The sequence below is a fragment of the Ambystoma mexicanum genome, chromosome 6p (genome assembly GCF_040938575.1).
Source record: "Ambystoma mexicanum isolate Mex_15411 chromosome 6p, UKY_AmexF1_1, whole genome shotgun sequence".
NCBI lineage: Eukaryota > Metazoa > Chordata > Amphibia > Caudata > Ambystomatidae > Ambystoma > Ambystoma mexicanum.
In genome coordinates, this window is record NC_090935.1 from 1,343,993,205 (window position 1) to 1,344,006,784 (window position 13,580).

Here is a 13,580-nt window from a genome sequence, read left to right on the forward strand (position 1 = left end):
GCACGACATGGATTTGGTTTTACCAACATTGACCTTCAGTATTTTAACTGTACACTAACTGGTGAAAGTGTCTAACTGGCATTTTAGGCCACTTGGTGTCTGTCTTTGATATTAGGCTGGTATCATCCGCAAATAAAAACACACCCATCTTCTCCCCAAGAGAGATGGAGCTTCTGCATCCAGGTTTGCTATGTTAGTAGCATCTAAAGGGAGAAAAGCCAAAGCACCGAAATGCACCCTTATTTGACACATTCCAGGACTGGTAAGGGTTTAGTCCTCGTCCCCCTGCCATCCCATTCTTGGGCCCCATCACACCAACGCAAAGTTATTGTTGTAAAGGAAAACCTGGCTCTGTGACGTTAGATATGACGCCATTATGTTGTCACATTACAGAATGATTGTTTCCAATCAATAAGCCACGAATGCCAAGTGTTGCCGTGTTCGCAACATTACATGAGATTGTTGCAATGTATTGACTTCCTTGTAACTAAAAGACTTCGAACACCAAGGGCTGGCATCTGCACAAAACTAAGTGAGATACTGCTACTGGGACTACCACTACAGTTGGTTAATTAAAAGTAAATTAGAGGAAATTGGTGTTCCTGCATTATGAGATTAAAACTTAGTTAAAACATCTAGACAATTCCATGGGAAATAAATGAGATCTAAATTTTACAGTAGCCAAGCAAGCCACAACTAAGCTAATGACTCAATTCTACTTAACGTGAATAAAAGACGGGCAAAGTAGTTAGAAGGCAAGCCATTTTTAGGTTTACATTAATATTAAAAACTTTTTTTTTTTTAATTAAACATACAGATTTATAACTTGAAATCACACTAGGTGTCTTGGAAAATCCCCCAAGTGTAACATGGAAGAAATTAGATTTTGAGTTAGACGAAGTTAAGGGTGCCCCTTCTTTTCATAAATCCCCCAGCTTCAGAGTAGACTCCCTTTTCATTTTGCCTTTTATTCATCCTAGGTGAGAACTTTGGATTACCGCTGAGGGCAGAGAGTGGGTCAAAACCCGAAGGGATTCCCAATGAGAATGAACTGCTCTGTCCCAGTGTTTGTGTGCACACTGTGGTTTGCATTAGTGCCCCTGTGTGCACCCTGGCTGTTTTCCCCATGAATGGAAGTACGTGTAATGGGGAAGAGAGCCCTGTCGATTCAGCCATCTTCCGCTTTGGGGTATCTTGTTTCTGGCGGCTAGTCCATTAACTGGGCGAGCTGCGTTGCCAGGAAGTGCCCCTTAATCGATGGGACACCCAGCCCTTCCATACCCAAGGATCTGTGCTTAGAAACCTCTGGGTATTAAGCGCGTTCAAAATAACCAATCCTATCATATCTCACCATGACCCTTCTCTGTAGTCTGGGACACCTACCAGACCCATACGATCCTGGTAATCGGCTTCTAGAGTTCCTATAGGTCTCTGGATCAAAGTTCTATGGGTAATGCATGGAACACATACAATGGTCGTGCGAGTAGTCATCTTCACTGCTTGGATCCTACCCAGCAAGGACATTTTTTGTTGATCCCATTGCAACACTTGCTCTTTAGCTTCTCTTAATAAATCGAGGATGTTTGCACATCTTAGGGAATCATATGAGGACGTTATTTTAACTCCCCGATAGGTAATCTTATCCTTGTCCATTTCAGGGCAGAAACATTTCAAAGCAATCCCAAATTCAGTTGAGTCTCAGTAATATTCAGGCCCACTGATTTATTCTTGGTAACCTGAAACCCACAGGCCCCACCAAACACTTGTAGGGTATCTAACAATTCCAGTAAAGAGACTACTGAATCTGCAAAAAAAACACAACAGATCATCTGAGTACAGCATTATTTTGTGTGTCGTCTCTCTAAACGTGATTCCCCAGATCCTTGGGTTCTCTCGAACCCGCTGCGCCAAAGGTTCAATGACCAGGGCAAAGATAAGGGGCGAGAGTGGGCAGCCCCGTCTCGTACCACTTTCCGACTGGATTGTTTGAGACCACCGTCCTTTAACATGAGTTTGGTTTTAGGAAATGTATACATGGCCATGATGAACATCCATATGGCCGTCCCAAAGTTATAGTTTTCCAGTACTGTATCTAGGTACTCCCAATCCATGCTATCAAATGCCTTATGGGCATCCAGGATCACAAACTGGTCTGTTATTTACTGTTTTGCCTCAATAAGGTCTACTACTCGTCGAATATTATCATGTACCCCACTGCCCAATATAAAGCACGTTTGGTCCTGGTCTATGAGCCTGGGTAGGACATTGGTTAATCGATTAGCTATAATCTTCCCATACATTTTTACATCTGTGTTCAGCAACGCAATCAGCCTACACGCTGAGCAATCTTCCCCGGTTTTGGAAACAGCGTTGTTTTAGATTGACATGGTTTCTGAGAACAAGCCCTTTCCCCGAAAGCTGTTAAATACCTTGGTGAAGTGTGGAGATAGTACCTGTAGACACCTTGTAGACCATGGCTGAGTGCACATTAGGGCCAGGAGTCTTCCCTGACGAGAGGCTTTGAATGGCCTTTTAGACCTCGATTTCAGAAATGCCTGCTTATGCCTCCCTGTCCTCAGCAGAGAGTCTAGGGAGTCTCACCAAGTCTAGAACGCTTGCCCGCTATGCCTCATCTCCCCGTAATCTGGACCCCACCTCCCTAAAATATTTCTCCAACAGCACCATTTTGTCTTTCTGCTGTGTTACCCTACCATCCCTCAAAGCGTGCATGTAGTTGTGCTGAGCTTGCATGCAATGATTGGCTGCCAGCAGCCATTGGCCTTATTGCCTTTAAAATAATAAAATTGCTTTGTTAAGCATAGTCTGTGTTGCAGCATCCATCAGATGGGTCTCTGGCACCTTCTGGGCCGTTTGCAGTTCCCTCAGGGACCTGCACAAGTTTTCATCTTTGTGCACTCTCTAGACAGCTGACTTTTTCTTCTAGAGGTATTCCCCTTGCTTTGGGGACCCTTGTGTATTATAATGTTTGACTAAAGAGAGCTACTTTGAGGACTGCTTTCCCTGCTTCCCATAGTACGTCAGGGTCGATATCGGTTTCCGCAAAGTAATTGGTCAGCGTATCGGTTATGTAAAGCCTCATGGCAACCTCTTTCAGTAGAAAGTCATTAAGGTGCCATGGTTTTCTTTGCCATGGGCAGGTGGGCACCCAGGTCCAGCGAGACCCAAACTGAAACATGATCTGATAACGCTCTTGAAAGAATTTCGATTTTCGTGACCAAAGAAATGCGATCCCAGGAGACCAATATCATCCAGTCTGGAGAACCCCTTCTGTACTGGAGAGTAATATGTGTAATCCTGCTTGTCTAGATGAAAGAATCTCCAGGTCTTGATTACGGACAGGTCTCAGAAGTTTTGTCATGGCCAGAAAGTTCCGCTTATCAGTACCTGTCGGGGTGAAGTGTTTTAGATTTAAGGGGGTCCATGACACAGTCTCCTGCAATTATCAGTGATCCATCAGAGAAGCCCCTTAGTCCTTGTGTTAAGGTATCAAAAAACATCTCAGTCCCATATTCGGCCCGTATATGGAGACCGAGGTAATCTTGTGAGTTCGCAACTACTCTTTTAGTACTGTAAACCAGCTCTGGCTGTCCCACACAATATGAGTAACTTTCAGTGAGAGTCCTTTATGGGCTAATATAGCAACCACCTTGGTTTTTGTGCCGCTGGATGCGAAGTGTGCTTTGGGGTAGGCTTTACAAACCATACGTGACTCATCCCGGGGCAGCAAGTGGGTCTCCTGAAGGAACACTAATGCCAGGGAGAGCGCCTCAAGCCTTTGGAGAACAATGTTCTGCTTCATTGGGGGAATTAAGCCCATGGATTTTCAAGGACAAATATGTTCCCTGAGGGATCACCCTTCTATGAGAATGGTCTTGTATCTGTACTCCAGAGGGAAGGTCTGTGCAATCACCCAGCATTTCAAATGGACACGTGGGTGTCTATCTTGAAGGGGGAGGTCCGGCGCCTCGCAATATCCACCCTAAATTAACAAGACATGCCCAAATCAAAACTAAATAAAAACTAAATCACCCCATCCCACTCCCAACCCATCGCATTCACACAATTTCCAAAAGTGCAAACCGTTCCCAACACCAATATCTCCTGCACACTGACGGGCATTGTACCGGAATGACATCCCTGTGGGCCTTGATCATCTTACTCCGCTCAATATGCAGGCCCCGAAACTTTCAATTAACTCATCCAAAGTGCATAGGTGACCCAGTCCCTAACCATGTACCCATGATCTGACCACCCTCCTCCCCGAGCAAGCAAAACATCCAGTCAAGTGAAATCTTACCTCCCACTAACCGTGAAGAAGGCATCTGTGCTCCCAGCTGTCTTCCATGTGCTATTTCATTGTTCAGCGATCGTCTCTTAGGCTTGGGACTTTCTTCCTAAGGTTGCCCCGTGGTCCCTTTAATTAAATTTCCAACTCAAGCATACCTTTTAAAATCTATGTATGGATGTTTGGGTTGGAAATTCAATGCGTCGAGGAAAGGGTTACATTTTGAAAATGGGAGTTTGCGGGGGGATCCCCCACCAATAAAAAATGAACACTACACAAGTTAGAGGGAGCTGTCCAGTGCTGAAATACATTGCAACTGTATTCAATAGATTTTAGCACTGGACAGTTCCCTCTAACTTTATAACATTATGCATGTTTCACCGACTTTCCATGCAAAAAATGTCAAGTGTTTTTATAACGAAACCCTATTCGATGAAAGGGTTTCGATGCATAAACACTTTGCACTTTGTGTGGCAATTTGAGGAAACATCTTTCAATGAAAAGGATTCCATGGAACATAGCCTTGATGGAAAGACATGTAACCCTCTGCATCCCTTTTGTTTAGCAGCCGCCATTTTGTTTTCGGGTCTCAGCTTCCTTTCCTCTGCTCCTTTACTCCTGCAACTGCTTCAGTCCTCGTTTTCTTGCAAGTGCAGTCGTTCCCATGGGTCTGTTTTAATTTTTGGGCCACATTTACATCAATTTACACAAATTTCAGGGTCCACTGGGAAGTCGCTCTCCGACCTCACCGGAGACCAGTCCTGTCGATCTGCCACCTTGCCACGCCCCATAAGAAAAGGGCCAAGAGTTGAACTTGGAAGTAGCTCCTGGGTGTCAGGATTTTCCACTGACCAGCAGTTACTCATTGTGACCGGCACATTTATAAGCCCCTGTATCAATTGCAGTATTGCTATATCTTATGCTCTGATGTCTGCATGTTAAATCCTCTGTCTCTTGCCATATTGCTTTTAATATCTTTCCCTTTTGAATTCTCTTTACATTTTTCCTTTTGTTTCTTGTACATTTCTTTTCTGTCAGATCTTTCTTCTTGCTGCTACCTCTGAATTAGTCTTATTTAGTGTTACTTCATCACTCTGCCTCTACATCTGTTTTTACATTGATCTTTGTTCTTGCCACAACGTTTTCCTCTGCTGGCACCTCTTGTCCTGTGATGCGATCTTGCTCATGCTTTTCTCTGCTGCTCCTGCAGAATAAGGTCTAATACATAGCGTGTCACAAATATAACTTCAAAATTTAGATTAAACTATACCTTTTTGACCACTACATATGTCCATTCATACTTTTTTAGAGGTTTCTATTGCACTTGTTATGCAAATTCCTAGACACACAGTTAATGTTAGATAGGTATATTTGGTCTGCGTCACCGCTTATAGTCCACTTAGCAATCTGATAAAGAAGACCATCAAACAGCACTGGCCCCTCATCAAGAACATCGGATCGCTTCAAAAAGTTCCGCTCTTCGCGTTCAAGAAGAACAGAAACATCAAGGAAGCACTGGTACATACCTTTGTGGTACCACCCAAGCAACAAAACACCTTGTGGAATTTGTCTCCCATCCAAGGCCATTATCGATGTCGGAAATGTACAGCATGCCAATTCACAGAAACAACCAAAGTGTTTAAACACAAGGACATCACCTGGATCTTATGAGACCACGCCAACTGCAACACGAAACAGGTTGCCTACATAATATGCCCCTGCGCACTCCTGTACGTGGGCAAAACCATGAGACCAGTGAAAACAAGAATTTGTGAGCATTGCTCGTGTATAAAAAACAGGGTGTCAGATAAACCTCTAGTGGAACATTACACCAAGAAGAACCATACCCACATGGATTTGAAGTGGCTGGTGATACAAAAAGTGACCACCACCAAAAGGGGTGGGGACATTGACAGAACGCTTACCCAATTAGAACAAAAATGGGTTCATAAACTGTGCACTGTGAAAGAAGGCCTAAACATCACCCTCGAGTGAAAGCACTTCTTATAATTACTGTCTTCATCATCAATGATATCTCCATATTAGTATTTCGTTAATTTAATTGAAAATTATAATGTCAAAACGGGCATCTGTCAAGTACTGTAAAAAGAAAACGGAGTCCTGTTTGTTTACATCACTAGTATGCACACCGTTGCTAACGTGGTAGCTAACAGATATGTACTCCTCACATGTTGACCACTCTTGTGTCCATCTTCATACCTACCTTAATCACGGCATTATCAACTTGCTGAGTTATTATCACTAACATCATCTCGCTGCTCATGACTTGCCATAATAATGTACATTCAATATGCCTCCATGTACATTTATCCTCTGAGCTCCCAAATTGGCCGCCTCCACAAATAATACAATGTGCATTGAATCCAGCATTATAATGTCAACATAGGCAGTCTGCAAGCAATGTAGCAAACAAATGTTTGTATCCTCTTCACTGTGATGTATACATACCGTGGTTAACTATGTCATCATAACCTGAACTGAGTTGAGCATTATGATATCCAAATAGGCATTTGTCAAGCTCTGTTAAAAACTAAATGTGTTCCACTTTGTTCAGCACTACAATGTGTACACACCTCTGCTAACATGGTCACTGACGGATTTGTACTCCCCACATGTGCGACACTCTTTCGTCTATCCTCATGCCTGTCTCAATCACGGCATGTCGCACTTCGCGAGTCTATCACTTAGATAATTTTCAGAACACGCAAACTCGTTGCACAACACTTGTTTAAGTAGTGCACATTCATTTTGCCCCCGTCAACATGTATCCCGTGCATCATTCACCGGCACAGACGGGGACAGCGCATCCTCGCAGCTCCCAAAATGGCCGCCTGTATAAATAAAGTCTATCTCCATGACAACGGCACACATCTCGAGCCACGCTGGAGAATGCAGACAGACCGCCGACTGCCCCCTCTGAGCAGCACACCGTAGAACTTCCTACACAGGTAAGATCCCACAGACAATTGACACGTGTGTCACTGTGCCCACCTGAATGCATGCCATTCACCCTCCATTTTAGAGCGGGAGTGTGTGTTCTCCCACGGGACACCCCAGTATTCCAAGGGTCACCCGCCGCACCCAGCGCATGCCAATTACACCACGGGTGCCATTCGGCAGCGTGCACATCACCCTCGGCTTTCCAATCACTACCTCCAGGGTCCACGCTAGTTTTTTCGTCCGCGTGACGCCTGAGCACTCTGAGGTCAACCAACCGCGCTGTCACGCTTTGTATTATAACATTTTTGGGTGCCACTTGCGTGCAAGTCACCCACCACGCACCTGATGAGCATCAATTAGGCAATGCATTGCCACCACCATAATGACTCCCCACGGACACATGGGTAACACCAGCACTCTTGAGTGCCCCTTACACAAACTCTGCCCCTCTGGCATTCCATTGGGGTCCAGCCATGCAACCACCGTGAGCACACCCTTGCATGGATTACCAATCACTGTGTAGGGCACTTTTGGCTCCTGTTCTGAGTACCTCTCTCTGTTGCTTCTACAGAGACTTTTCCAACTGACTCCTCACAGAACTACGTCTGTATTCAATACGCTGCCTCCTGTTAGTACTCATACTACCTACAGGGACTATAGGTAACAATCTTCACCTATACCACTGAGTAATACAATATGGCTAACCATAAGCCCCTCTGAGCATGCAATGATCTCTCTCGACGGGCTCAATGGCGCCTTTGAAGATGAATTCTACTACCTTCCTCAGTGTACACAGACACTAAGATGTTCTGAGCCATTGTGCTCCCTGGATCCGGTAAGCACCGGAATCCGTTTGTTTGTATTAAGTTACTCTCTGTATTGCTAGACTACTTTAGAATTAACTTACTCCTGACACATTCTCTGTCTGTTTACCTCAACAGACCACATAGGATGTCTCTTCCATAAGAATTTCCTGTCCTGATGAAGGCCTACACTACAATAGCTCACCAAGCTAATCTTGAAAATGGCCGAAACACTGTTGTGTTGACTTGTTTGTTGTTTCAACTCTAGATTGTTCCCACGCCATTGTGCTAATCATCTGACTAGTACTTTACTAAGTTCTCTAGTTTCCTTCCCAAGGAAACCCTAGAGAATGTACAAGCAAAAGAATCTAATACATCAAATATTTGTCATTTGATCAATGTAACGTAGGCACTAGACCTTGTATGTTTAACATTGAATATCCTATGCTCTATAAATTGAAGTGTATCGTAACACTTACTGCACATGAATTAAATCTGAACTGCAGTAAACAGACTACTCCGGAATTCTGTGTCCACCAATTCTGTTGAGACCTGTTCAGGGTTCAGTAACTCTATTGTCAGCATTGAGACCTCCATGACCTTGCTCATTTGTGTTTTGTTATAACTGTACCTACCTGGAGAGAGCAAGGCATTAACTGGGTGCCCCTTTAAAATTGTCTTATAGACACCATCCAGGCGCTAAATGGCTCCCAGCAGTTTCAAACCTGCAGTGTTATTGACCATTTAAGAGCTAATGTTTTATTAAGAGGTGGTAAAACCCTCAGGTTGGCAGCCAAATATATCTGCAAACTACGAACAATTTCCTTAGGTTCAGTTTGTCATTGCTGCCTCTTGGGGACTTCTGAATGCAGTCAATTGTACACAAAAAGAAAAAAATGTATAATCCTGTTTGTAGTTGTCCTTCCAGCTTTCCTCAAGTGGCAGTTTGGGATCTTTATTGCTGATCATTCTGAAATGTTTTTTAATTTGCAATTCTCTGGTCGTGCTCCCAATGTATATTTTGTAGCATACACCTAATATAAACCTATCCGCTTCTGCAATTGAGAAAATATCTGATATTGATCCTTTGTCCATTGAAGGTTTTCAGGACATATTTGCACATTGTCCAATGGACCCATGAAACCAGTTTATTTACATAGTCCCAACCATGTAAGAGGATGTTCCTGTACCCTTATATAACTTGATTCAACGCAAGGGCACCTGGCAAAGCCCTGAAAAACCCAGGTGGGCGTACGTGAGTAAACAAAACCAACATTTCAGGGTGAGAAGGTCACACCAATCCTACATATCAACACATATCAAAGTCACAAGTAAATGAATTTCTGGACTGAATGTATTTAATAACATTTGACAAAAAAATATAATAGGGATAGAGATCCCAGGAGTGTTTAAAATACAATACAAGTGCGAATGATTCAGTCAATCAGAGCTGGATTTAAATGTAATCAACATAAACAGAAACTGCCAAAGATTAGTCAGTCGGTTCAATTGTGCAGTTACAGAATGAACATAAACATGGTTTCATGGACATTTGGAGAAAAAACAAACAGCAATGCTTAAGCTGTGCATTGTTCAGATTGTATAATCGTCGACCCAATGGTGTTTCGGCCTAGAAAAGAGCTGTAAAGTGCAGCTTTGTGGGCAGGCCTTCATCAGGACATGTGATGGGGTAGTCCCGGGGTCTCTATCAGTAGCTTATCCAGTGCATGGATGAGCAGTAATATCCATCATGGGTGTAGATATCTGGATGGCAAACGGTATGCCAGGAAGGGAACAAATATGTGCCTCGGGCAGTAAGAAGTGTCTTCTTTGGTGCAAGCGTTGGAGACACCCACTGGGCTTCAATAGTGTCTTCTATAGTTTAAGTAGTGAAGACTCTCGCTGTGCTTCACAACTGCTAAGCCTGGCTGTCCATATGTGACATGACAAGTACACGGTTCCTTCCGCGATCGTCTGGGGCTGGTTCATTATGCCATTTTGGTGCATTATGGTATGATTGAGGGACTAGCATGTATAAAGTCCTTGAGTTTTGTCAATGTTTCCTTAAAATTTCAAACAGTATATTATTCTCACTGGCATACTAAGTAATGAATTTAACTGTACCTGGAATAATAGTTTTATATTGTGTTTTTTGGAAAAACTATTTTCTTGTTTTATTAACTTTTTGGGCTGCATTTGTAATGCTGTTTCATATCCTTGTCAAATTCTCTTTTTAAATATTTTAAATTCAGTGTCTAATTGTTAGCTACAGTTCCTATGCGCCCTGCTGAATTCACCAATAGGTATGTTACCTGTTGTACATTTTTGGCGTCAACTGGTAGAGTAGTTAACCTCTGTCTCGCAGTATGTTTAGCTTGTATTTAAGTCTCCTTAATGAGGCGATATGTCCCTCAGTGGTGTGCCCACCCTGTGGGCAACTGCCCGCCTCCCAAGTTAAGGGCCCAAGCAAAGCGAGGATCCCTTAACAATGTTGGCAGGCTGTTAACCACAGGGTGAGCCTAGCCACCAATGGGCATTAGCACCCGTGTAGCATGCTACGCGGGTGCTAATGATTTTTGGTTATTTTTAAAATGAAAGTATTTTCTTTCCATGCACGGGGGCCCCTTGTGCCATCCCGTTCACGGAGAGAAAATACTCTACCAACATAGCCGCCATGAAATACGAAGGAAGGCCTCCGTATGAAGCCTCTTCCATTTCTATGGTGGCCAGAGGGGGCACGGGAACAGCAGCTGCATCGGTGGGACTTTCCGCTGCAGCGAAAAGGTAAGTGGGATTGGGGGGGTGGGGCAGGATTTTAAAAAGAAAACATGGGAGGGATTGCGGCCGGCCAAGCCGCCCATCAGGCACCCTAGAACGCAGGATTTCACTGGTAGGGTCAGCCTCTTTCCTAGCCACCTGATTGGCTGGCTCCCCTGCCCACAGTACTTATGTATATTTTATGATCAATAAATAATATTTTGTTTATTAATGTGGTGAACGTACTGTATACCAAACGTATGTCATTCTAAATTGTTGTCTAGTGCTCAAATACGTTTACAGTATCATCCCAAATAATGAAGAATCTTTAGTTTTGAGAATTGTATGTTTAGTTTGGGTTACAATAAATATATATTTCTTTTCTTTGCCAAGTGTGACCTTGTTGAACAGGAAACAGAAATTGTCTATCCTTATACATTTTGTTTGTTCATGGTGACACCACTGGTGCTTCATAGTGGACAATTTTCAGTTTTCTGTGTTATAAATTTGATGATACTAGGTTGAAGTGCAAGAATACACTGATTCAACACATTCCTTGTATCTTTTGATTTAGAAAGGACAAAGGGTTTGGTCGGGCTGTTCTACAGAACATCTTTGGCTGAATCTACAATTCAGATTAGGTGTCCTCCATCTGAGGTCATAGCTGAGCGTGCATATAGGCGCATTATGGGGTAGTGTCAACATGCAGTGTTTATTTTTCACTGCATGCTCATTCCTGTCGCTGCAGGGAAAACGTCCACCAAATGTGGAGGAAAAGTGGAATATGGTATATCTTTAACTTTTCACTCATCTCCTTGTCTTAATGATTCCATCATACCAAGGCAATGCAGTGGTAAGTCAGATAATTAACTCTTGCCAATGTACGAGGAGATATTACGTAACACAATTGTTTGCTCTGGTGCCACTATCCACAGATGTTAAGTAGTCACTTGCAAGTAAAGCTATTAAAACCCTTTTCTGTGTGTTCCATATGATTTATTGGTTTCAAGATGAGAAACACACGCCAGAGCATACATAGAAAAATAATAGAACTAGAATCTATTTGAGGTGTGGTCAATTGATACAATTCGATTTCTAACATGATTATAAGATGTGACCACACAACTCTTGTCATTTACCAATCGCAGTGCTGCATTATTTGCAAAGTTAGAATTAAGCAATTGCAACACAAACCCATCAAAGGAGATAACCTAGGTCCTGGGAACTTGGCTCATCAAGGTGGAATATGAGCAGATGCTTGTACCTAGACCGTAAAGAGTATTTCAGGATTACTTTTAATATTTTAAATGTTATGTTACTGCAGCTAACCTCGAAATCAAAAAATATTTTACTTTCTGCATTTTAATTTTTAGAACATGGAGGTTCCAGCGGTAAGTAGGCAGCATGCCACCCTTCTCTTCAACACTGCCCTCGAGCAAGGAAAGTGGGATCTCTGCAGACACATGATCCGGTTTCTCAAAGCTATTGGTTCTGGAGAATCAGAGACTCCTCCTCCAACCCCCACAACTCAGGTTGGTTAGAAATCCTAAGCAAGTGCTTAGTTTGCAGCCCATGGTAGCTTTTGGTGCACCTAAAACTGTAACCTTTTGCCTTTTTTACAGGAACCATGCTCCACAGGTGGCTTTGAGTTCTTCAGGAATCGAAGCATTAGTTTATCTCAGTCTGCAGAAAGCCTTACATCCAGCAAATTTAATTTGCAGAAAACGCTGAGTATGCCTTCTGGACCCTCTGGGAAAAGGTAAGGCTTAAAATTGAGTTCAGAATTAAAAAGCTTAATTGAGAGAGGGGTTATTTTGGATCTTTCAAGCATTCGCTTGACATTGTAGATGTGTGTTGTCTGCTTTCCCGCAATAGACATCAATGGGACACATTACATTTTGTTATTGTTTTTAACCTTTTCTGGCATTTGGAGGTATGCAAAGTCTTTTTGCTCCACTTAGCTTGCTGTTTTGGGGGCACTGATCAGTCCCCATGGCTCAGTGCAGGAGCGCTTTGTTCTCCATTGGAACATTCTCAATTCATTTTGACCTGCACAACATGGTAGAGACACCAGATTTTTGATTTTAATGAAGTGCCCCGGATGGGCTAGTCAAAGTGGATGCTTTTTATAGCGTTATCTTTTTTATAGTCTTGTTTACCGGTTAATGTCAATTGGAGTACCAAATACTCCAAAATGGTCATTCGAGGGGATTGGGTCCTCCGACGTATTCCATATCTATGACATGTAATCACCACAGCTGTGCTGCTTCGGAAACTTTTTTCGGCGTCTGCGTCGATGACGCCGATGCGCTGTCGTCGAGGACCTCCTCCGATGTCATCCGATGTGATAAGTAGGACGCACGACGCCCATAGCCTCAGTTCCGTTTTTTCCGCGAACCTGTTGCTTCGTGAATCTCGGTTAACGCCTCGACTCTTTGGAGTTCTGTTCTTCTCGGTTCTTCAAACCTGTTCGTTTTTTGTGAAAATCCTTCGTGTGAAGATGTCTTCTACTTCGTCTTCGACCCCCGCGTCCAGGTTTCAAGAAATGCGGGGAGTGTGCGTCTAAGATGTCGGTGACGGATTCGCACGACGCCTGCCTCTGGTGCCTCGGGGAGGCCCACGACACGGATGACTGTATCGACTGTCAGTCGCTCACGTCCAAAGCCTTACGCGAACGTAAGAAGTTGTCGGTAGGTCAGGTGTCCAAGCCCCGGAAGTCGAAGTCTGCGGGGCTTTCGACGGATGATTCGAGG

The 13,580-nt window shown here is 43.4% G+C and overlaps 1 protein-coding gene across 1 annotated transcript in view; it reads left to right on the top strand.

Moving 5' to 3' along the window:
* Nucleotides 1-13,580, top strand: part of RIC1 (RIC1 homolog, RAB6A GEF complex partner 1) — a 1,165,874-nt gene that overhangs the window by 1,057,910 nt on the left and 94,384 nt on the right. Inside the window, exons 20-21 of the mRNA XM_069626020.1 lie at nucleotides 12,201-12,359; nucleotides 12,450-12,586. Of these exons, the coding sequence (XP_069482121.1) occupies nucleotides 12,201-12,359; nucleotides 12,450-12,586 (296 nt within the window). The remainder of the gene's footprint in view (nucleotides 1-12,200; nucleotides 12,360-12,449; nucleotides 12,587-13,580) is intronic.